General features: G+C 36.0%; 1 protein-coding gene across 3 annotated transcripts in view; it reads left to right on the top strand.

The window, feature by feature from the left end:
• Positions 1 to 26,252, top strand: part of PPFIA2 (PTPRF interacting protein alpha 2) — a 282,312-nt gene that overhangs the window by 165,188 nt on the left and 90,872 nt on the right. For all 3 annotated transcript variants that reach the window (XM_041474325.1, XM_041474326.1, XM_041474327.1), the window contains 2 exons: positions 7,815 to 7,916; positions 17,839 to 18,003. In XM_041474325.1, coding sequence (XP_041330259.1) covers positions 7,815 to 7,916; positions 17,839 to 18,003 — 267 coding nt within the window. The remainder of the gene's footprint in view (positions 1 to 7,814; positions 7,917 to 17,838; positions 18,004 to 26,252) is intronic.

The raw sequence follows: 26,252 nt of genomic DNA on the forward strand, positions 1-26,252 counted from the left end.
CCCCCCCCGCCTTTTTCTTCTGTTTTATTTTCTGTTTTATTCTTCCTGTAAGTGTTTTAACAGACTAATACCTGCTGGGTGGACATTATTCTTCAGAAGGCGTTAGATCAGTATTTTAGAGTTCAGTACACAACACATAATCCAGATCACCAAATCTAAATTATTTAAATAGAAGAAGTGGAAAAATATTAAAAAGCCAACAGATTGCATACTTTATTTAGCAGTTTTCCATTAAAAATAATTTAAGTGTGAAGAAGCCAGGAATGCCAACTGGGCACTTTTTAGCTGGTGTCATGTAAAATTTACAATTTTACATGACAAATTTCAAGCAAATTTGGGAAATAATGGAAAAGAGGTTAGTGTTTGGCTGTGTGGTAGTGATTAGATGGTTATACATGGATCACTCTTTGTGGTTATATTGCTAAAACCATATTCATTGTATTCATATTATTATTGTCTTAGATTCAGTTGAAAACTACCATGGCATATTTGTGCCCATATCTTCTGTCTCTAGTGTCAGATTTCTTCCTGAAGTAATCCTGTGTGGGAAAATCATCACCAGAAACTGAGCCATTGCCATAATACTCGTTGTTGGGGAGATTCTCTTTGACTTCAAAAATCTGATGGAATTAAGCTTTATTTTGTGTACTAGCAAAAATTAGGCAGATTAAATGATAAGTCCTGACAGTGGTTTGTTCTTCCTATTACCTATTACCTTACTCCCGTTATCTAAAATGTCTGTCATATCAACTAATATGTAAACAGATGCATGTAAAGCTTCTTTCTTTTTTCTTGACTGAAATTTGAAATATAATTTTGAATACTGTGATACTCCTGTTCTAAAAGATCACGAAAGTAACATGATGCAGCTTGTGAATTTAGGTGATATTTCTATAAAAATCAGGTTACATAGGTTACAAAGCTACACCAAAATGTTTATATCCATATCCATTCAATAAGTTTGAATTATCTTGCTCAGATACCTAATTTCTATCTAGCATAATCCTCAGTTCTCTATTATTATTTGGGTTCTTTTCTAGAAGCAAGTTTTTGGGGCTTTTTTGTGTATTTTTTTTCATGTACTGAAAGGGTATTTGAGTGTTTTTCTGTTTTCTCAAAAAAGCATGTATGTCTCTCTTACTGTGGGAACACAGTCATCAAAGTAAATTACTTATTCACAGCAGCAGGCCATGCACAGAGAGACTACTAGCTTGAGATGATTTCTTCAGAAGGGGATGGCTGAAAAAGTAAATATTTGTAAGACTTAGTGGATTCAACTGACTATTTAAGGAAGGAATTCTTCTTGATGGAAAGCTATGTAACAGCTCTGCATTTGTCCAATTTTATGTTCAGTGAATGTATTGGAATTAATTCTTATAGATGTTTACATGGGCTCTGAGCCTCTGAAATGTTTTTCTTTCTTCCAAGAGCATTGACTGTGTGCTTCGTGTGGGTAAATGGCTACACATTTCAAAACTTCAGTCACTGCCCACATGACTGGAAAAAAAAAAAAAAACCAAATAAAAATGGGGTCTCAAGTATACAGTGTTACTGAATGTCATGGTTTTCAGCCCAGGTGGAGATGAAACACCACAGAGCCACTCACTCAGGGTATCATTCCTCCACCCTGGTGTAATGGGAGGAGAATTGAAGTAAAATTTGTTTGTTGAACAAGAACAGTTTAATAAGCAAAAATAAAGTACTAATACAATACTAATGGTGAATGAGAATAAGAAAAGGAATAAGAACAAGAATGTGAAAAAAAACAAGTGATGCACGATGCAGGTGCTTGCCACCCACTGACCAGTTCCAGGCTTCCCTTCCTGAACCCAGATCAGCCACCCTTTCAGCAGCTCCCCCCATTTACATATTGGGCATGACATTTTGTGGTGTCTCTTTGGTCAGTTCAGGTCACCTGTCCCAGCTGTGCTCCTCCCCAGTGTTTTTGGTATACCTCTTCACTGGCAGAGCATGAGAAAAGGGAAAATATGGGACCTTGACTTAGGAGTAACACAACTTAGCCAAAAATCAAACCATCAGCATGTTATCAACACCATCCTCATTCCAAATCCCAAACACTGCCCTGTAACAGCTACTGGGAAGAAATTTACCTTAGTTGAAAACAGGAGACTCAGTTCTCTCTCTTACCTAACAGAAATCTTTTTGTCATCTTAGAATAATCAAAAAGTGGTTGGAAAAGACTCTAAAATCATTGAGTCCAATTGTTAACCCAGCACTGCCAGGTCCACCACTAAATCATGTGCCACATTCACATTTTTTAAACACTTGCAGCAACATTCATTCCACCGCTTCCCTGCTTAGCTTTTTTCCTAACATCCAGTCTGTACCTTCCCTGGTGCAACTCGTCTTTCTTTGTCAATTAATGGAACTCTCAGGTTGTGACACTTTAGCCTACTTCCCATATTTTAGATGTCTTGTAGACCCCTAAGCAACCCAAACCAGTGCTGGTAAATCCTTGATAGTTTGAAACACAATGTCTCTGTAAGAACTGCTGGAAGAGCCCTTGTCTGTAAAGAAGAATTACTCCTTTCTGTGTGAGCGAGGTCTGAGTCACAGTAACACTCAGTTCATATTAAAGCCAAAGTGTAGTGCAACATGATGTGGCCAACCCACATCATATGGCAGCCAGTTTTTTTGAAGGGGTGGTAAAAAAAAAAAAAAATCCAGTGCCTAAAAAATATGGAAAACAGAGACTAAATTGGTTTTGCTTACATTTATTTATGGAGAAGTACAGCAAACATTCTACACAAACATCATAGTGCAAACTACTCTGATATTTTTAAGAGACTAATTCAGAGACTACAGTTTTGGAAGTTTTGCTTTTTTGTATGAAGAGATCAAAATTTTAGTCCTGAGATCCAAACAGATTTCCTTTTTTTTTACCCAAGTCCTGTTACAATACAGTGCTTCAGAGTACATGTCCAACCTAAAATTTATGTGTAAATGAACTCTCATTTTGAGCAGTAATGTAACAATGAACATTTTAGACAACTGACACCAAACTCATGTGTTTAAATCATAGAATCATGGAATCATTGAGTGACCTGAATTGGAAGAGACCTTAAAGATCATTTAGTTCCACCTCCCCCTACCATGGGCAGGACATCTTTCACTAGACCAGGTTTCTGTAAGCCACATCCAGCCTGGTCTTGAGCGCTATCAGTAATGGGGAAAATCTTTCATTCAACCTATTTTAAAATCAAGGTATATTTATTATGACGTCTCTATAGCAAGAAGATAAATTGTAAATTATGTTCAGATTTCTTTTGTACTTTGTTTGGTTAATAAGAGTCAGCAAGGATGAAGTCTGTGTTCTGCCAAAATTGCTAAAATAAATCCTCGGTCATTTAAAAGGCATGGAGAATTTCCAAGAACATGTCCAGTGACAGAATAATAAGAAAAGAAAGAAGATATCTTTTTTCCTCCCCCCCTGCCCTAAACAGATTGGATGAAAACTTAATATATAAAAGGTTAAAACTCTGAGGTAATTGTAGTAGATAGTGATTTCCTGTGCTAAATTAATTACATCTAAATTTTTAGGAAAGCAAATTGGTTGACATAGCTTGTGTTGAATTTAAAATAGAAATTATAAACCCCTACCATTCTTTTTTCATGCAGATATTAGTTCACTCACTCATTCCTGAAATGAGCTGTGATTTAATGATGAAAAATCCAGAGGAGATTTTAAGCTGAATCTCCTCAGTGTCTCCAAAATGGAATTTTATGTGTTTTTAATTTAGTTTTTTTAAATTACTGTCACAAAATTTCAACTTTATTTCAGGTTGGTTTTTTTTGGGTTTTTTTTGGGTTTTTTTTTTTTTTTTTTTTTGGTGGATGATGAGAGACTGTGTTTTCATTTCACATCAATTTAGACTGGATCATATTCTGAACAGTTGAGCAACAGAGATACAAGTTCTCGTAATTTCTGTGGCATACCCTCAACTTGGAGACTATGTACATTTATGCGTATTTGGTAATAAAAAATAAACCTTGCAGGCTTTTCCTGGGAACAACAAACAATGACAGCGGGATTTCTTGAGCCAGCCCCTAGAGGCAGAAATTTAATGGTAAGAGAGCTGTAGGATGCCTTTCCTGCCCAATCCTGCTGCCAGCCTTCCTGTCCCAATGGCATCTCACTCTCTCAGGCACCTTCCAGCCTCTACTCCAACTGCATTTCAGCTGCTTCACCAGGGAAGTCCTTGAGTTTTGCTCATTGGTAACTCCTAGTGATCATTTTAGTGGCTACAAATTTCTGTTGAATTGGTTTTCAAGGCTTAATTTAATAAGCCAATTGTTAAGAGAAGAAGACAAGGAGCAGTTAAGTCAGGCTCTGAGATAATGTTTATTCAAATGAGGAAACAATGCTCATTCTCAGATTATTTATCTTGAAAAAATTGCAAACATATTGATATCATGGTATAGTATAAAGCCAGCGCTATCAACTGAATAATTTTCATAGAGTTTTAATTCACTTCAGTTGTTAATTAGCTTTACTGCCATACAACTTCTATATGAGCTTTAAGAGTGCAGTTGTGCCTGTCAACTCCTATTAGTTATGCAACAGATATTACCTTCAGGGTTCCCAAAGTATGACTGACTGTCGTGGTCACTGACCATGCAAGATTTCTGCTGCAAACAGTAATTCCAGATGACAGTATTCCCTTGATCCCTTATATATATATGAGGGAATTGCATGAGCAGAGGTCATTATCATCACATGTCATTTATTACATAACTGGGTGTGATGCTAAAACAAAAATATGCTTTGCTTATCATAGAACCTGTGGGGGGAAAAATGGTTCCTGGAGCATTGCTCGTCGGTAAATCTTGGATAAATAGGTTATTTTTAAAATAAGTTTTATGTATAGTTTTGGAAGTACTATTTGGAAGTTGTAAGGTGTTATCCTACTTATTAATTTATGAAAACAGATGTGACAGAAATAATAACTTGTAAAGCTCTGGGGAAAACTACATTTACTTTGAGACTTCCCCTGTAAAAGGCTTATGATATAAACACAAGGAATAAAGCACTCTTTCTGTCATCATTCAACTCAGAGAATTCCAAGCTCTTGATGAATGAGCAGTCTCTAGTACTTCTGATGAAGCTGGCCACTTGAGTTCCAGACATATGAAGAGGTGACTGCTTGTTGTAAGTGCTTGCACTGCAGGTATGTCAAAAGCAGAGAGAAATTTCAGAGAGTGGCAGCAACAACTGAATAATTAATAGGCTTGAAAGAACACTGTTGGCCCCTCAAGTAACAAAGTCTAAAGCAGTGGACACAGCTAAGGTAGATGCTAATAGATATTATGAATACAAACTGAAGATATTTGGAGGCTGAAACAACATTATATTAGGTATGGGACTCTCTTGGAGCAGAATTTTGAGTAATGATTTGAGTAAAAGCAAGGAAAACTTGCACTGATGACCAGACAAAATTACCCTGAGGATAAACTCCATGCTGCTCAGCAAACTAGTAGGGACTTCATTACTTTGTTATTTGAGATTATATTGACCAAAGTATTAGAGATTGTACTGTAAGCAGGTTCACCTTGGCACAACAAAGATGTGCAATTTGTGTTTATTCACAAGGACAGCAGCAAATGCATGTCACCAGACTGCTTTGCCTTACTCTAGTTCAGAACTTGAACTGTAGTCACAGATGATATTTGTTCATAAGCATGTCTTTGTTTATTCACAAAGACAGCAGCAAATGCATGTCACCAGTCTGCTTTGCCTTACTGTAGTTCAGAACTTGAACTGTAGTCACAGATGATATTTGTTCTCCTTTCTGCCACCTGTCACCCACCCAGATGCCCAAGCATATGCCAAAATGCCAATATTTTAATTCCAGCTGAAACAATACCAAGAAACGAGAAAATATGAACAGCAACAACATACTCTATAGATTACAATGAAATTTTATTCTGAGATTCTGAAAGTATTATAGACACTAATCCATGTAAATTAGCAACAAGGGCTCCACCCTGTAGGGCTGTAGAGAAATATGTGTGCATGTGTGGTTTTGTGTTTCAAAGTTCTGATTCAATGTGAGTTGAGATCATTAGCTTTTTATTAACTATTATTTTTTGTTCAGTACGTAACATTACTTATAACCTTAAGGACAGAAGATTTAAAAAAAATCTGAACAGAATAACACTACTAGACTTGCAGTTTTTGAATCCTAATTTAAGACCTACAGACAGAAGTTTCAATGATACTTTTGAAAAGCAAAGGAAGAGTGTTACTATATAAATCTCATTTTCAAAGCTAAGCTAAGGGTTTTAACATCAAAGTGTACCTGACCACTAGGATGTAAAAAGCAAACACTGATTCAAAGGTAGGACACAAAACATCATTATATGGTTCATGTAATCAATAGCCAGTGTCTAAAACAAAATACATGAAGGATATCAGAACAACATTCTCCTTTTTATCATGCAATTTGTATGGAGGTCTATTGTTCTTCCAGTTCCAGAATGGGACTAGGAATACCCAGGAAAGTTCTGTTGAACACCTATTTAGTTTGGATAAAAGCTGCTTTGTACAGCTTGAGGAGAAGCAGCAAACCAAGCCCTTTTGAGATATCATCACTAGCTTTTTTCTTAAGTAAGTAGACTTAGTCTCAGCTTCATCCTACTGACTGATGAGATAGACCACCTGGATATGTTTGGTTTTTTATGAACTGCTTTCTCTTGGAGTGCAGTTTAACTGCTTACTTGTGGGCTGGTGGGCTCTTATGCGCTGACTGCTCTGGTAAAATTAAAATTAACCTAGTATTTAAAAATATGTATACATGTTTGTTAAACAGCAGTGCTGTTCAAGACAATTTTTTTTCTCAAAATGTGATCACAAATCTTAAGGGCTTTTCATCCTTTACCTTACTGTATCTGTGAGAAATGTAGCATCATTTTGCTATAAAGGATAAAATTAACCACTACAGCTTAGTATATCTTATGTCTGTCAAAATAAACACATATGAAGTGAATACGTTTCCTTATTAAAATTAAGGAGAACTCTACAATTGCCCTTTTTATAGAGAAAAATTTATGTGTATTGTTTAAGAGTTACAGCAATTCAAGACATTTTAATGGAAGTTTTGACAAGTAAAAAATGTTTTTCAGAATACCTATTAGTTGCATGCATGAAAGTTAACATCAGGAGCAGCTTAAAATTCAGTTTCATTTTATATTGTGGATTCACAGGAAATTCATTCCAACTAAAAAATATTGTTCTGAGTCTTCACAGCCTTTCACTATAACAGCTGAATACATTTTAATGGTTGACTTCAATATCAAGTAGAGTATTTTTTTCACAACTCATATATTACTTATGTTAATCTGATATTAGGTAGATTTTGCTTAGTGAATACCTTAACTTTCTTCTCACATGCCATATTGCAAAGGCTGCCTTTTGGAGTGGCAAGAATGCTCCTAAGTGGGTATGTTGAGTTGAACCTCCTTATGTGTGAAATGTGAAATGTGTCTCTGTTGGTATGAAATTGGCCAGTTCTGTTCCTCTTCTAGTGTGATAGCTTCTGATAGCTTCTGTATGGGAGATGTTGCAATCATTTTGAATCTTCTTTTGTTTCTAGACTTAAATCAGTAGTTACCTTTTATTAGCTATATCTAGACTTGAAATTATTTTAGTAGATGCTGAAGCTTACATAGGCTATTTTAGTTTGTGTTGTTGATTGCTAAGTATTATTTAAATCTTCAAACTCTAGAATGCACATGGATTTGGTTATCCTAGTGCTTACATCTTGAGTAACTTTCTATATAATTTTATTCTACAGGAATTTGCTGCACTGACTAAAGAATTAAATGCATGCAGGGAACAGCTGCTTGAAAAAGAGGAAGAGATTTCAGAACTAAAAGCTGAAAGAAACAACACAAGAGTAAGTACACAGCAGACCTTTTCTGGATATCATGTGTGTTTAAACTTACATATAAATCTAGATCTTCCTTTGTATGAATAAGAAGACAAAAATCCAGCATTTTCATGAGTGAAGGAGATTCTAAGTAGCAGGACATATCTACCATGCTGCAGTCCTGAAGGAAATGAGTGTTAGCCAGATATATTGCAAACAGTTACAATTACAAGAGATTTAATATGTAACATGGTAAGGTCATTCAATTTAAATGTCTTTAAAAGCAAGGGACTCAATCAGCCTTCCAAGCCTGAGTAGCCTGCGCATATCCTCATCTCTTATCAAGGCAAAAGGCAAGGTTACAACAAACAACCAGTTTTTCCTTGTGCCTTGGATTCAATCTGAATAGGGATGAGATGAAGGCTGCCACACAAACCACAGGCAGCCTGTTGTTTAGTCTACATGCAGCCTTGTGACCCTTGAAGTAAATTCATTTGCTGTACAACTGAGGGGGGACAAGGTTCAATCCTCATCACGTTCTGCTTCAATCAGAAATACTATTCTGTCTGGGAACAGGAATATATGATACAGCGCCTTCTGAAAATTCTCAAATTATGGACAGAATTGTTTTCAGAATAAAATAATTTGCATGTAAAGTTGTCTGGGCAAAGGCAGAATTGATCTAGAGGGTAGCAGAGGAGACTTTATGGTGTTTGTGGAAAGGTGTGAGAAAAGAGATGGAGTAGTCCCAGACCAGGTGGGAGTCAGGCTGGTAGTGAACATACAAAATAGATCTCGGAGGTTGAACACCAAGGATGTCTTCTCATATCCATAGTTTTTTCTGTGATCTGTGTAACTTTTCCCATTTTCTTCTTCTTAATAAACTAATAGCACTTTGGGTGCTCAGCTAACATCTCTTCTTTGTCAAATCTAATTTGCATTTTGAAGAGGCTCTAACAATATATATATGCTAAAAGACCTGAGAGATCCCTTCTCCCTGCTTTCTTCTTCCTGTCTATAGCACCATAGAGTGCCATAGAGTTCAGAAATTCAAGGACAGATTAAATGGATGCCTACAAAGAAGCAAAGTTGACCCATCTACCTCTGTGCTTTCCCGGATGTTCAGGAGATGATCACATTTAGCACAAAGTTCTTAGAGGTGATGATGGGGAAAATCTTACGCGAGGTATAGGTGAGACCTACCTTTTCTCCCATTAATTAATTAATTAATTAATTTTGAGAAACGTGTAAGAATTACACTGCATTTTCCAGGTTTAGCAAATCATGTCAGCTGGAGAATGGTCTGAAGACTTTCTATAGCTACTTGAATTATCAGTAACTTCCTCATATGTATTATTTTTGTATTTAATAAAAAAAAATGCTTTATCCATTTCACTCCTAAGTCCACTGAAGACCAGCTTTATACACCAGCTTTTTAACACCAGTTAAAAACTGCAGTGCACCAATACCTATGTGGGTCTGACATAAGCAGTGCAAACTAGCAAAAATTCCAAGACAGCCTAGTAGCCTAAGATAGTCTTGTCAAAGAACTGTGGGAGAAAAGAAAGATGACTCAACTGCAAGTCATCTCCTAAGACAGACTGATCTCTGTCATGCGCAGTTTCTTTGCAGAGCAAGAAGCTTAAAGACCATCCATTCCTATGTTTCTTGTGCTACATAAAAGAAAAACTGGGGTAAGAGGTTTTCCAGGAGAGCTGATATCAACAAATGGGAGTTACAGTGTTATAATCCTTGCAAGTCCTTACAGTTAAAATTAGTAAATGCTAACAGTGTGTTTTCAAAATGAGGATGAAGCTAGAGATGAAAATGTTTAGGCTATGAAAAAAATATAGGGAATGCAGGAGATGTTACAGCAAACAAGGGGAAGACAGAGTCCAAATATTAATGTGGAATAAGATAGAAAAAATGCAGACATGCCTTACCCTGACCTCTAGCATTTTCATTAATAAGTTACTACCCCATCATGTCATATTTATGTTCTTGCCAGGCATTAAGCTACCATATCCCAGAGCTAGCTGTAATACTCATGCTGTCTTCTGTAGGGACACTCCTTTGATAGGGAAAGATGAGTATTTTAGATGCAAAGCTGTTGTTTTCAACACAGTCTCAGTGATGTGCTAGTGGTGAGATTTCCAGCAGCAGTCATTGGGAAGGCATTGCTTATAAAGAGGCACTTAAGCAAACTGAAATTTATGGTACTATTAATGCAGAACAGCATTAATATTGTGTAAGGAAAAAAAATTGCTCCAAACTTTTTGTTTTAATTTAGCAAGGATTCTAATAAAATAGTAATATTTGGAGGACCACTGATACACTTTCACAGTGAGAAAATTAAATGTCTTTTCTCATATATAAATTTAGTCCAACTAATGCATCTTTTGTCCATCCCTCTAATGTTCACACTTAAGCCAGCCCCAGCTTGGCTACATTAATGATTGTAGCCAATTAATGGGGGGGGTCAGGGCTCACCTGACCCCCCCCCAGGACACACTCATGCACAACCACACATAGTGTAACTACTCAACAACCACTTTGTTCCAGGTAGCACTTCCTGCTGCTTCTATACGAAGATGCTTAGTTCCAAATGGCAGCTTCTGGATTTTTTTAATCTAACCTTTTATCTCCTTGGGACAACAACAAAAATTGTATTGTTTGATTTGTCCCGCTTCAAACTGAATATAGCAGAAAGGAAGGAAAGTGGCAATTCTGTCAGATCCTGAGTGCACACCAGCCTTCTAGGTCCCCTTCACATTTTCAGTTATGCCCAACTGGCAGTATTTTATTTACTCTAGACCCCCACCTATGTGTTTATTTTCTGGCAAAGCCTCACACATATTTTGCTCAGCACATAAACAAAACACAAAACTGATTTCACATCCTGATTTTCCACTCTATGCCAGGCTGTAGTAGTAGACCTTGATGGTACGACGTATTAGAGAGAGACCATGATGGATTTACATTCTTTGGGACGCATACACTTCAGATCTCAGCCAAAATACCAGAAACTAAACCTTACCCCAATAGTTAATCAAGTTGCTACTCAGTCCTTCTAGCAGCATTCTTAGGCATTTGCTGTTGAATGTGTATTTTTGGTGCCTATGATAATTAACTTTTTCTGACATATTACAGTAGAAATATTTTCATGTTAAGAATGAAGCTGGCAAAGTAGAAAGTGCTGATTGCGTGGCGCTGCTGACGGGAAGACAGATAGGTTCTCTCTGGAAGACCATTCTATGGGACTTTGAAAACAGATACAAAAGTATCTTAATAGAAATTCTTACAGCTATTTCTCTGGATATTCTCTAGATAGAATGATCACCTATAGCATGTAGAAAGATAACATATTTTCTGAAGCTGGAAGATAAGTCTGTGTGATCTAGCATGTTATTTAATGGAAATTACAAAATAACACTACTTTAACATTTAAATTAAAATGAAAATATTTTTTGTCTCAGTCTGTATTCTTTAAAAGTAGGAAAAAATGCATAGGATTACCTTATTCGATCAGAGTACTATTATGAGAAAATTCGGGGGTTGGTTTGGTAGCTGAAAAAAATATGTTACGCTACTGCTATTGATTAATCTGATTATGGATTTTTCCCTAAAACAGCAAAAAGTACCAGACACATACATGTGCTTTTTGCATAAAGCATAATTTTTTTACACAAATTGGTCTGAAATATTTTAGTTCTAACAGTTTAGAAACAAAAACAATTATACCTGTGTACATAAATGAAACAGCAGTAACAGACAGTGTCATTAACGCTCTTTTGCTTCATGCCGTGGGAGATGAAATACTTATTAAAGTGAACAAGGCTGAGTTATATTTAATTTTATTAGTATTTTATTGTCTCCATTCCTTATTGAATGGTTTATGAAACATCTTCAACTGTGCACTGCAGTCTCATTATACCTGTAGATCAGGACTTAACACTATATTTTATGATTCAAATTCCCTTCTACTGTATTGAGAAACTCTAAGAATATATTTTGAAGTGTGATTTTACCTTTTTTAGCTAATTTTCTCATAGGTCCTTTTAATTAAATCAGTTCCATAGGTGCTGAAAATTAATCAGGTACTCAATTTCTTTTTTAAACATGAGGAGTTCTTACTGTCTGAAAACACTGTACACATGAAGATAAGTGTCTGTCTCCTAAAATTCTGCAAATAGCAAAGCATTAATTCAATAACATAAGTAACAGTATATATCATTGCCTCAACATTATTAACTATCTTGTAGATTCGTGTGTCTCTTCTTTAAAAGAAAAGAACTTCTGTCAGAAAGTAGTGCAACAACAGATAGTAAATGTAATATATAGTTATTCAACAACTATATTGTTTTTTATAACTATGTGTTCTTAGATAATCTGTGTAGCATAGTAGTTACTATATTTCTATTCATTATTCCTATAAAACCCCTTTTCTTCCTGTTACTTTGTGTCATCCAATCATTACATTTTCTTTCACACCTTGGTTTCACACAGGTGTGATTTCATTAAGGTTTTGGCTTGCTTGCATTTTGGTTTCTGTACAGAAGGACTGACATGGGACACACTGGAGTAGTTGGGCTGCAACTTTATTTTTTTACAGAAAAATTTTCAGTGTTAATTTACCAGTATAGCTGTTGGAGGTCACACTACCTGACCACAGGTGAAAAGTGGTTTCCATCGCTGTGGAACAATGCTGAAGAAAATAATTGATAATTGTATTTGTGACTGATTTTAGTCTTCAACCCCATGTCTGCTTATTTTGTCTTCTCTGCTCACACCAGGGATGGAGATTTACTGAACAATGGGAATTCTAAATATAGACTGAAAGAAAATTCAGTTTTTCTTGCACTGGTGAGAAAGTCTGAGCTGAACCTCAATAGAGAATTGTCTTCTTAGAGGGTTACCTCATTCCTCTAAGCTAAGTCTGTCTCATTTCAGTAAAAGCCTTTTCTTTTATGTTTTCTTCAGTGTATTTAATTATTCATGACTCTCCTTTTCTCTCCATTACTGTCTGCTGGTTCTTTAATGTCTCCATTTATTATCCCGCTGTGAACTTTTTCTACAAACAAGTGTTTTGAAAATAATGAAAGTTAAAATATTTTATATTGATTAAAATCCAGGTCCTGTAATAGCAAACTCTACTGAGTCACACTAATTTCAACTTATTGAGCCATCATTCCTTAAAATGAGTGTTTTAACTTCTTTCATTTTCTATAGGTAAATCAGTAGTCATGATGGTTTGTTGTAGTAGAGCAGAGTAGGTGATAATCTACACCAATGTAGTTTGTACCATAAAATCTAACCATGCATTTCTGTTTCGCAGAAATCAATCACTTTCATGATTGCTTTATAAGCGATTTGAGAAATACAGGAAGCTAGGTATATTCTAAAAAAATTCTCCTTTCATTTTCATTTAGTTCTAACAAACACTTCAAAGATGCTACATTCATTCAAAAAATATGCACTAGAGCGCTTTTCAGTCTTTCAATTATTATTTTAATATATTTTTTATGCTTATAAAAATCCAGAGTTCCAGAAATTATCCTATTTACATAATATACGATTATCATCACGGCATCTTGAGCATCCTAAAATTTGCCCAGCATAAAAATCACTTGTCAGATTATTTCATAATTCGTTGTCAAGCTTATGCTTTCCAGTAGGAAAAGCATGGCAGTGATGCGTGGGTGATTCTGTCCTACCTGCTGCTGTTGATCTTCATCTTCTTTTCTCTGCAAGCTGCCTGTCCCTCTGAGTGCTTGACAACTGTAACAGTTTGACAGTGTGAGGGAGCAGAAAATGCTCAGCAGCCCATGATCACTATTAATGCCAGAGTTTAGTTGCAACTTACTGAAATCCCTAAAGCTGTTTCTGACAATTCTTTTGCAGTTTAAATGAATTACCATTATCATTAAAATGTTATTTCAATCTGAAATCTTGTTCTCACAAATATTTGGAATATTAATTCTTGAACTACATATGTGGAGGAGAATCCTCAGCATGCCCACAGCTTATTGTGGTTTCCTTCAAATGTTAAACATTGGTTGAACACACCATCATCTTCAATGTCAATCTTTTATGTTTATATTCCCTTCCCCATCATTGTAGCCCTGAGACACTTCATAATTCTGTCAGTGTTGTTGACATTTCCACTTGCCAGGAAAGCAGGGAAGATCTTTTTTAATATAATTACCCCTTTTTTAAATATAATTGGAATTATGTAAAAGTTGAATAAAACAGCAGGTATTGTTATTTGTCCAAAGTAGGGCAACAAAACTAGTGAAGGGCCTGAAGCACGAGTCTTACAAGGAGCAGCTGAGGGAGCTGGGGGTGTTTAGCCTGGAGAAAAGGAGGGTCGGGGGAGACCTTATCACTCTCTACAGCTGTAGGTCAGGTGGGGGTCAGCCCCTTCTCCCTTGTCAGGTAACAAGGTGATAGTACAAAAGGAAATGGTCTCAAGTTACACCAGGGGAAGTTTAGGTGAGGTGTTAGGGAAAGTTTCTTCACCAAGAAGATGATCTTGGTGATTGAATCCAGCATTGGAACAGGCTGCCCTGCTGCTCCAGGGAAATGGTAGGGTTGCCATCCCTGGAGGTATTTAAAAGATGTGTAGATGTGGCACTTGGGTACTTTGTTTAGTGGAGGACTGGTAGTGCTGGGTTAATGTTGGGACTTGATGATCTTCATTTTTTCCAGCCTAAACAATTCTGTTATTCTGTGAATCTAGCATTTCATCAGAGCAGGGGGCAAGCATTTGCTCTCAGGTTCTCAGTCACAGTCAGATGTCCTATCCCCTTAGGTTTTTTTGCCTTTCAGCAGAACTGGGAGTAATGTTTCACTAAGAGACCTGGTTAATAGTATTCCCTGGTCAGCTCGTTTTGCATTTAACAGTGCTCACAGAATTTGTGAAGAAATCAAGATTATTTTTCTTGAAAAGCAAAAATAAGATATTTTTACAAATGAGAAACCTATGTTAGCATGCCTTCTTGAGCATTCCTAGAGCTGATGGTAAGGAAAATTCCAGTGTTCAGAGGTAGTTTCCAGAAGAATGAGTGACTGCAAATGCTTGAGTAAATGGGAACAGAAAGAAAAATTATGAAATGTTCACAAGCACTGGTTTAGTTCTCCATGGGTCTTTTGACACAGCTGTGACAATCTGTATACAGCAAAATAGGCAACACAGCATTTTGCACTTGATTTATGTAACAAACATGAAATGTATGCAGACATTGGAATATGTCTTTTTCTCATCTGAAATGGTACTTCTCAGCTTTTGTGTATGTTAAATGGGTGATTGTCACTGGTTTAGTATTATGTATTATGCCTGTTTCTAACATGGCAGTAAGGTGACCTAAATATGTTATCAGTAGCTCTGAAAAAGGCTAGAGTGCTGTACTGTTCATCTCAAATAGCAAACTCCTCCACAATCACCCCATTAGAAATTCTGAGTTCCCACCACTCTGCTCAATTCCAATACTTGGAAACCTTGTTTAACTTGTTTTGTCTCTTCATCACTGTCTTTGATCTCCATTCTGCCTTTGCTTAGCAAGTTTCTTGTCTTCTGTCTGTGCTGACTTCACATTCCCTATTGGGATTGTCAGTGTGAACCAGTTAAAAATGAGTTTCTGGATGTATGTTAGGAGGGGTTTTTTTTGTGTGCTCCATATTTATCTCTCTGCTATAGATTATGTGTAATTCTTTCTGGCATGAATATTTTTCCATGTCACCATCACTTTTCTTCTCTCCTAAACTGGATTTTCCCATTTTCCTTTCCAACTTAGTCTTGCATACAGGCGCTCAGACATCCCATCATCACAGCATTTGTCTGCAAGATAAGTGATTTAGGGTAGTAGGACACCAAATATGATAAATTCGCTCAGTTAAGCCAAAAAAGAGATTTTTTAGGTTTTAAGGTTTTGTTACCCTGGACTGGTTTAGTGGGTGTAAGTTTGAGCATTAGACAACTACAGACCTATGGAAGGAATAGCCATACTAAAAACTCAGCTGTGGATTAATGTCTTCCCTTTCTTCCCAATTTCTTCAGAAATCTGTAGCCTTTTGGCTGGATCCAGATGTAGCTATGATACAGTGAAAAATTTCTGCATAAAGAGAACCGATCAAGACGAGCCAGGCTCTAACAGAATCAGCCAGGAGGTGGGAATGACTGTGGAGAAATCTAAGTGCACAGAGTGGATCAGAGTGAGATTCTGGCTACCCCGGGGCTGTGGAGTGGGTCAGAGTTAGGCTGCACAGAGAAGGAAATCTTGCACCCTCAAAGACTCTTTCAAGAGACAGGGCAGAGAGTAGGTTGAAGAATTAGAAATTAGCTATTGACTTACTTTCCTCCAGCTTTCTCCCAGATAAACTAGATGGCCTAGAAAAGCCATGACAATACAAGAATTTAGACCAAAATTCATCAATTCAGTTCTATTTATGATAGCAGTTAATTGTTTATTTAAGTACTATTATGAACAGAAATACTCTGTAAATATTTGGGCAATATTCTGATCTTACTTACTTTGCAAACTTCCCACAGCCCCACACTGATTCTTGATGGCTCTATCATTAAGAGGTCTCTTCAAATTTGTGTGCTATTTTGGACTGCCCAAAATAATTAAAAATCCACCTATATCTGCTGTTAGCCCTTCAGGGATGAGAAAGCTTGTGATTTCTTGTTCATTTGCATTTGATAAACACAGGCCATGAGTTGGATTCAGAAATGACCCTCCTTTCTTGAATTGCAGGGAGTCATCATAACTCTCATTGTATTAACATTGTTCACTTATTCCTTCGCTACTTTTTGAGAAGAATATATTGTAGCATAATAACCAGGTGCAAATCCAGACATGAGAACCATTTTTTAAACAAAGAGGACACCAAACCATAATCATTCTTAATCTGACTTATTATCAACATACTACTATGTCTAGTAATTCATGTAAGAATAAAAACCATTATGTAACTGAGAATAACTGTGGATTATAGATTAATAAATATATTTACTAATAGTAGCTATATTAAGAACCACATCAAAGGACAAATATTAAACAATTGTCCATGTAACTTTCAGATTTACAGTTCAATGATTTAGATATAATTGTTTGTTGCAATTGCAATACATTTAACATGCATTCTAGTTCATGAATTTAGCTACCCTGATTTAACCTTACAGCTAACCAATTCTCTTTAATGTTCAGGCACTATAAACAGCAATGGTAGTCCTATGAATGTATAGACAAATAAGGAATTTTCTGTACAACATCAACGTACCATTTTAATTTTTTCTTTAACCTCAGAGTATCAATGGAAACTAAATATAATATGTTTTTAAAATGTTATTTATGGTCTATTTTACAGATGTTTATGGACTTCTCTGGTTTTTGTTGAGTTTTTAATAGAACAGAGACAATATTTTAAAGCATGTGCTAGTGATGAGCACCATTAGCTATGACAGTTCTAATTAATAGACTTAAAAATCTAGCAAAATAGACTGTTCACTCCTACATATTTTGTTAAGTTGCTTTCAAGATAAATTGAAAATATATTACAGTTAGGCTGAATTAATGGTATGCTTATTTAATATTTTTGCATCATTCTTTAGACTGTCTTTGCTTATTTGGCTGTCAATACTCATCAATTACTATCACGAATTATATGTAAATATGTAATTAATTTAGTAAAATAGTGACCCTATGCTTAATGATTTGTTGTTCTTGCTTTTCATAGCAGAGTTTTAAATGGAATCATGAGTGGCTCTTCTATTTTTCCATTTATTACATCTAGTTTAGAAACATGAAATATTGCTAATAGTTCCAACAATCTCACCTACAATGAAGTTGCCAGGAAAATTGCTGTTTGGTATCATGCACTTTGTAGTTACAATTTCTGTGGCATTTAGGGGCCCAGAAATTAACAACTTTTTGTTTCAAATCAATAGCTGTTACTGGAGCATTTGGAGTGCCTTGTCTCGAGACACGAAAGATCCCTGAGGATGACAGTGGTGAAACGGCAAGCACAGTCTCCCTCAGGAGTTTCCAGTGAAGTTGAGGTCCTCAAAGCTCTGAAATCTCTGTTTGAGCACCACAAGGCTTTGGATGAAAAGGTACAGTATGGAAAAAAAGCTTACTGAATACATTCTTTAACTTGCCTAATCATGCTTTACGATGCAGCAGAGCAACAGTATGGTTTGTTTGCTTCTTGGAATAAATCCTGTACTTAGAGTGTTTACAGGTGTCCAGAGAAATACAGATGGTAAGAAGGTGTCACCAATGGCTGTAATGCACTCGAGATCCCTTCAGCTGTCTTTTGTAGACAATAGAAATTACCTTTCAAAATAAGCAAATCTCACCCCTACCAGACAAGCTTCTCCTATTTAGCACTAAATAAAGATGACACTGTGGGAATTATTCAGTGCAAAATGTGTTTTTAAGTTATGGCCATGAAAATGTAGGTAAATCTCAAATTTTAAAAACACATAGAGAGAAAGAATAAGATGTTCCTAACTACATAAAGGAACTTGGCTCTTAGATACTTTTAGGAGGAAAACTTCCTAAATTTCAGAGATCTTTTTAGCCTTTGCTACGTAAGGAGAGTGTTCCCTTTACAAGTAGCGTAACCTAAAGTAGATAGTAAATTCTTCATTATCAGAGGTGATTGAAGGCCTGCAGAATCAAAGTAAAAACCAACAAGAACTGCATAAAGTCATGCTAATGAAGAGGGTCTTTCCCCTGTATTGCTCATGTATCCTGTGCTGGAAAGACTATATTCAAAGTGAACGAAACTTTGTACAACTATGAATTAGCACCTTGAGTACTGCGTACATGAATTCAGAAATTCAGTTCAAGTCTAGAAACAATAATGATGGTGATGTAGGTGAAAAGAAGGTGATGTATCTGAATTAGTAAGTGCCTCCAAAGTCCACAGGCAGAGAGCATGTGAGAAACAGGGCTCGTGAGCGAAGAACCTCGTTCCTTGTGGGGTCTGTTTTGGCTGATTTGCTCATTGCTGCTGCTGAGTTTCTTCTCTGAGATGGTTGGGTAAGCAGGGATGACATTGTGCAGAACAGCATCTAAAACCATTGACTGCACAGATGAGCTGTATTGTACGGCACCATTTTAATGGTCTCACAGTAACAAATTTAACTTTCAGAAATATACTCAGAAAGTTGACTTTACTTAATGAATGATGTTGCTGTAGATATATAACAATATATATATCATTGGTAATGAAAAGATGAGACACTGTGGGTTATGAGTCATACTAGGTTAATTATCAGGTTGAAACTTGAATAAATTTAAGGAATTTAGACCAAAAAAAAAAACTTCTTATGTGTTTAGGTATATCTTTTGGGTTATATGTTCTACTCAGATATCATGAAAGCATCTTTAAAGAAAATCTAGAAAAGGAAATATAATGACTTCTAGCCACTGTAATAAGCTTTTGAATGTCATTAAGACTTTAAAAATCCTGTATTATTAAAAAGATCTTTTGAGGATTGATGGGGTTTATGCTCTGAGCTTTGATCTTTTATCCAGCACTTTAAATATCGATAAAAATAGGGTAGGGAGCTCTCCTGCTTTTATACTTTTTGATATTGTGTTGGATAAGTATGAGAAACTGTAAGAACTAAACTTGAAGTAGATTCTGATTATTCAACAGTTGTGTACCTCTTGCATATTTTCTTTTGTGAATGTTTTAGTATTTTGGTACTATGCAGTTTGTATTACATCCCATTTTGAAAACTATTGTACAGAATTAGATTGAAGCTACATGTAATATTTTGACTTGCATTATTGAAAAATTTGACTTAGGTTGTTGAAAATTCTATTTTTATTTTAAATGTAACAGATTAAAATCGGTATTCAGCATGTTAAAAAATTTTGGAATGACAAAGGTAGACTTCTTATGTATCTAATTGATTCCTGTCCCAGTGGTAATGAGAATTTTCAGGGTAGAAAAGTCAACCATCTGCAATCGTATTAACAGAAGGTTTGTTCCATTATAAAACAAGTTTTAAAATTGGTTGGTCAAAATTACTTTTTCCAACATGCTGTTTACCTATGTGTGGAACCTTTTTTATTTTGCTGCAATAAATCATATTTTTACTATAAAAAGCTATTATTTATATGTTACTGTGAAACATTCTGAGATAAGTCCAGTAAACAGCTTAATAAATTATTTAAAAATAATTTGTTATAAAACCAGCACACATTATTTTCAAGGACAAATCCTACATAAAATACTTGGTTTTGTTACAGTGTCTCTGGAAGGATTGGATCAAAGACATTGCATATATCACCCAGATACTTGATAATATAATGCTTTCACAAATTGTCAGCATTATGGTGATTTTTATTTAAAAATAATAAATTAAAAATGACTGCATGCACCCAAATGTGCTAAATTTTTTTTTTTTTTTATGGCATGTGAGTCATACATTCGGCATGGTGACAGAAAAATTATATAAGTTAGATTTGTTTCAGACCCTTCAGAAATAAGATATCAATCCCACTATAAAAATGCATTGAAGCTTTTCAGGCACTAGTAGAACAATGTGGGTTGGAGCTCCTCAGAGACATCTGGCCCAACCTCCTGCTCAAGCAGGGCCAACTGTTTCAGGTTGCTTAGGGTCCTGTCCAGTAACTTCTCAATATTTGTAGGCAGAAAACCTATTCTGGTGTTTCACCACCCTCAGTGTAATTTTTTCCCATAATACCTATCTGCAGTTTCTGTTGTTGAGTGTTGAACTGGTTCCCTTTTGTCCTGCAAGGTCTTCCCTTTCCGTATCTGCAAGAAGAATCTGGCTTTATTTCCTCCACATCTTCTGGTTAGCTGGTTGTAGACAGCAGTTACATCTCCCACAAACTTTTCCTTCTGCACTTTCACCAGACCTAGCTCTTTCAGCCTCCCTCACATGCTGTGTGCTCCAGCTCATGGCCAGCTTGGTAGACCTTCATTGAAATCTGCTAATATTTGTACCAGAAAGCCCAAAACCAAATGCAGCCTCAAAAGTCTGGAGGGAAATAATCATTTCGTGCAACCCACTGGCCAAAATGTGTGCTGGCCTTTTTCACCACTAGGTCATTTCTGCAAAACTGCTTTCTTTTCCTGAAGCCTGTCTCATTCCCTTACGGATTATGCATTTTTGTGGCAATGGAATGCCACACAGACTTTATCTCACTGATCACTAACCTCTGAACCTCGCAGTCCAGTCCATTTCTGATGCACCATGGAATCTCCACATCTCACCAGTTTCTCTGGGGATAAAAGGAAGATCTTGCAAAAAACCTCAGTAAAGACAAAAACTATTCTCTGTTCTCCCCTCATCCATGGAGCCAGTCCTCTCATCACACAAGGCAGGAAGGTTGGCCAGATATCATTTGGTTTTGACAAGGCTCTCCCCAATCACCATCTTGTCCTTTATGTGCCCTGAAATGCCTCCTGGAAGATTTGCTCTGTAACTTTCCCTGCATTGGCCAGCTTGTACTTTCCTGGATCTTCTCAGGATAACTCCTGTATTTCATGAAGAAGGACAAAACATTTGTAATTTTCCACTCATCAGGAATCTCCCTGACTTGTGCTACTTGCAGAGTTAAAAAAGGCCTTACTATGACAAAGTAATCAAGTCCTGGCATCCATGGATGGAGTCAGCCTACTGCCTTTGACTTATGTCTTCCTGTATTGTGGGTAATGCTTCACTCACACAGACTCTACTGCTGTGCTCAGAGGAGACCTGCAGGCAGAATCTCACAGTAAAACGGAGGCAAAAAACCACAATTTATGATATACTGATGTAACAGCAAAGTAAACAGTGCCCTCTCAGAAAATGTGCACAAAGCTGAAGTAGGTTAATGGATAAAGAGTAATCAAAACTGTCAAAAGTGCACTGGAAGTATATCATGATCCTTTGCAAATGAATAATGCAAATTTTCCTTTAATTTTTTTCTTCAATTTTTTTCTTCACAAAAAATGTTGACACTGAAACTATTAATGTAGTTGTTATTCTTGGAAAAGCATAACAAAATATTTTTGTGAGAAGTTTTGCTCTTTAAACTTACAAAAGTATGAAGAAAAATCTTAAAATTCTTCCTAAATGCAAATTTTCTTTCATGTTTTCACTTCCTACACTAAAACATCTTGATGTGTTGTAACAAGCTCTGCCATAAAACTTGACTGATCATGAAAGGATTGCTATGTGCACAGTACAAGAACTACAAAACCCTCCTCATTACTATAAGAAAATGCAATGAAACCTACTAAGAGAATGGAAAGTGAAAAATAAAATAGATCAGTTTCTAGGCAGGCCTGCTTAAGTATAAAAAGAATCAGTATAAAAAGAATCAAGAACTTATTTCAAAGTCTATTGACCTTTTATCTATTACACGAAGTCTGGGCTCTGCCTTCACCATTTGTCCAAAAGACAGATCACTGCAGAGAGATCACAGCTGTGATTGCATTAATCTGAGAAAACATGGCTGTCATTGCAGTTTTTTCAGAGTCTGACAGCTCCTTCAGGATCCCTTTTGTTATCCACATGCCACAAGCCTGGAGAATGAAAGCTTGTCATGAGCTTTCCACGTGAGAGCCAGTCCTGTTTGGCGGAACCCAGTAGGTACATTCTAGTAAGTAGGGAGCGGTAAGAGTATGCTTTTAATCTTAACCTATTATCTGTATGAGATCTCAGTAGTGCCAAAAAAAAAGTCTTCACAGACTGTTTTTGCACTTTTGATGTATTTTGTGAGAATTTTCACTTTAGCGCATGGGGATAATGACAGAATTAATTTGGTTTAGAAATGTTTACCCTTATATGTATCCCTCAGAAAAATCTCATTGTGTCTCCTTGGGTAAGTTGTGTTACAGCAAATGGAATTGATACCACACTAACTGTATTCTTTATTATTACTATTATTATTATTTAGAAATTTAATTTGACAGAAGCTATACATATTTTAAAAAAAAATCAAATATCTAATTATGCTAACATTTTTAGAAATAAAAAACTAAAGCATATGGGCAGTTCAGCTAGCAATTTTAAATTTTCATCATGTGAGAAGTTAAATTCAGAGACTGTTTTACCTAAGTGTGAGGTTAGGTTATATCCCACAGACAATGAGCATTGTTAAAAAATTATGAAGTTTTACACACTATATTTTAGGAGTGATTTGGGCTAGGACCAATATGAAATTCTGACTCAACTTTTCTTATAGCCTTTGCTATTGTATAAGTCAGGTGAAATTCGCAGCAGTATTCATAGAGTGGAAACCTACATTCAATTATTCACCCTATCCTTAATGCTACAGGTCTCAAACACTTCTCTTACTGCTGCTAAGTAGCTCATACCTTTCTTGAGGGTTTTTTTTTTTTCCTGCATTGAATAGTTGTGGAACTAATGTAAGACAGCACTACAAAATATTTTGTGATATTATATATTAATATACATGGAATTGTTTATAAAAGAGCAAATGAAGACAGTATTTCCTAGAAATCATTAGAACTGAATGAAAAATAGACGCTCATGTTAACTTCATGGTTAGAATTAGGTCAGGAAATACATAGTCCTTATATGCAATTCATGAAGAACAAAAGGTAGAAAAATTATTATGGTACTTGTGCCTTTCTATAGTTCTATTTGGATTCTAATATCTATCTGAATATGTTTATTGTCCTGCAGACATTTTTCCTATTTTGCTTTAAACTTTGGGTTCAACTTTTAAAATGTGCATTTAGAAAGACGAAAGAAGCAGCTTCTCCAAATGCGGTTTTTGGTCAGTGTTGTAAGAAAAGTGTCCAGTTGATCTTCACAGTGGAAAGCAGCTACCAGATGATACTGTCTTAGCTAAGAAACAAAACTCTGCTGGTTCTCTTGAGATTAATGGCAAAAAAGTATACTTAATATTCTTGCAAAAAAAATTAGCCTATTTGTGTCAGCATGGTCACTATCTTTTTATCCATTAGCAGGTAACTAGAAGAACTTTAATTCAATAGACTGTTCATGGAAAAAAAGTGATTCAATTCCAGTGTGCGAGTGTTTTTTAAAAAGCTCTGTATGGGCTGCGGATCTGAAGAGAATGAAGAAAGAATTTGACAGCAAGCAAAAAAGTGGGAAGCAGTTGCTAGGAGACAGAGAAAGATGGGTGATATTTTGCACTGACAGCAGTGCTAACATGACATTGACTATGTTACATTTAAAGATAATGTGGTTGCATTTAAAAGCCAGAAGAATACCAGTCATCTGGGCATATGTTGTATACACCCTCTAACATGGAGAGAGCAACCCTTTTCTGCTGTGTCTGACATTACAGTCATAAAATCACAAGATGGTTTTGGTTAAAAAGAAATAATAAAAAATCACCCATTTTGACCCCCCTGCCATGTTAGGGATACTGCTCACTGGACCATGTTGCTCTAGGCCTCATCCAAACTGGCCTTGAACACTTCCAGGGATGGGGCATCCACAGCTTCTCTGGGCAACCTGTTCCAGTGCCTCACCACCTTCACAGTAAAAAATGTCTTTCTAATATCTAATTTAAATCTGTCCTCTTTCAGTTTAAATCCCTTCCACCTTGCCCTGTCACTACCTGCCCTTGTAAAAAGTCCCTCTCCAGCTCTCTTGTAAGCCCCTTTAGAAACTGGAAGGTGCTGGAAGTTCTCCCTAGAGCCTTCTATTCTCCAGGTATTTGTCCTTTAAAAATGTTTATGATAGCATTTCTGTTAGATCAGTTGACATCTGATTAGTCTTACTTTGGGAAACCTTTTTTAGTAAAGCTCTATCATATGCCCAAGAAAATAGAAATACATTGAAGAATCACATGAAATTTAAACAGAGTAACTTCTGAAGTGATACATATGATCTCACTGAGATAATTCTTATTAACTCTAGTTACTCACTTACTGTCACTTCCAGAAAATAGAAAACAGTATGCCAATCACTAATTGGCATTCATCATATGAAAAAAAAAAAAAAAAAAAAAAAAGGTCAGATAAAAACAGTTTGCATTTGTTCCAGTTTCTTTTTCTTTAACAAGATGGTGACCCAGAACAACAACCTTTCCTGCACCTCTCAGAAATTAGGATGGTTCTGTTTGGGATTTTTTTTTTTTTTTTTTTGCGTAAACATAAATTTGCATCCGGAATCCAATAAAAAATGCTTTGTAATACATTTGTGTATGACTGAGAAAGAAATGTAAAATGAGAAATAATGTTACAGCTTCTGGGTTATAAACTAGAGCAGATTTCTCTTTCAGATCAGAGTGCTGTTATGACTCTTCATTTTTTTACTGATAGAATCAAAGACTTCCCTCAACTTTAACAGTTGTTATTTATGTTTGAAAATGAAGAATTACTTGCAGCCTTTCCAATGTCACTATGGCAAATATGAATCTGAATGTGTTGTTCACTGGTCAGATGAAAGGGAAAAAGACTTTCTGTGCCAAGGCAGAGTTGTTTTCATTTCCTTTAGCAACTGTTAGATTCAGAGAACAAATAGGAGCCATCAGACTACAATTTTGCTTAGGTAATTATAACAAAAAGGCAGTGTATTAACTATGTACGTGGGAGGAAGGCAAGGTAAGGTAGGGCAGGGCAGGACAAAGGAAACAACTTCGAGCTGTTGCTCTGTCTTACACTGGTAATGTTCATCAATGTTGTTGACAATAGGCCAAGAATTAAAATAAAGGTATTTAAATATAATAGCTTGACAGTCAGAATAGAAACATTAGTTCTCTACCTAGTTTTGCTGAAGTGCCATGTAAAAATTGTGTCTCCAGAGTTGTCTGTTGTTTAGAGGCAGTGCTGTTTACAAGCTCTAAAATGGCTGTATAAAACCCACTATGATTCATTTCCACAGTGCCACAGGTTGTAAAGTTTAAGCATAATTCTTCTGATTCCAGGTCCTTGTAGAGCTGTGACATCCTCAGTAATCTAGCCTAGTTGGTTTGCAAATTCTGGCATCATTCAAAGTGAATGTCAATGTTAGACATATTATAATGTATTTTTTAAACTACATTCTCCTTTATAAAACACTTGGGCTTGAATACATGAAGGTTTCAGAAAAAAATCTATTAAAGTCACCAACTCATTGTATTTCATTTTGACTTTTAACAACTGCCTGCTTATGAATTTTCTCTCAATCATCTTGCCCCAATGCAGGACTTAGAGCCAAAGGGATTGAAGCCAGAAATATGATTGTAATTTTTCGATGTTTTTTTTTTTTTTTAACTTACCTCAGGTTTTTGTTAATAAGTTGTTATATACCAACTCCCATTGTGGTTAGAGAAGTCAAAATCAGGCCTCTTGAAGACAGGTCTACACCTCTCACTAGTTGTTTTAAATATGCTATCTAAAGAGGAACAA

This window comes from Pyrgilauda ruficollis, unplaced genomic scaffold (assembly GCF_017590135.1).
Source record: "Pyrgilauda ruficollis isolate IOZ18807 unplaced genomic scaffold, ASM1759013v1 scaffold32, whole genome shotgun sequence".
Taxonomy (NCBI): Eukaryota; Metazoa; Chordata; class Aves; order Passeriformes; family Passeridae; genus Pyrgilauda; species Pyrgilauda ruficollis.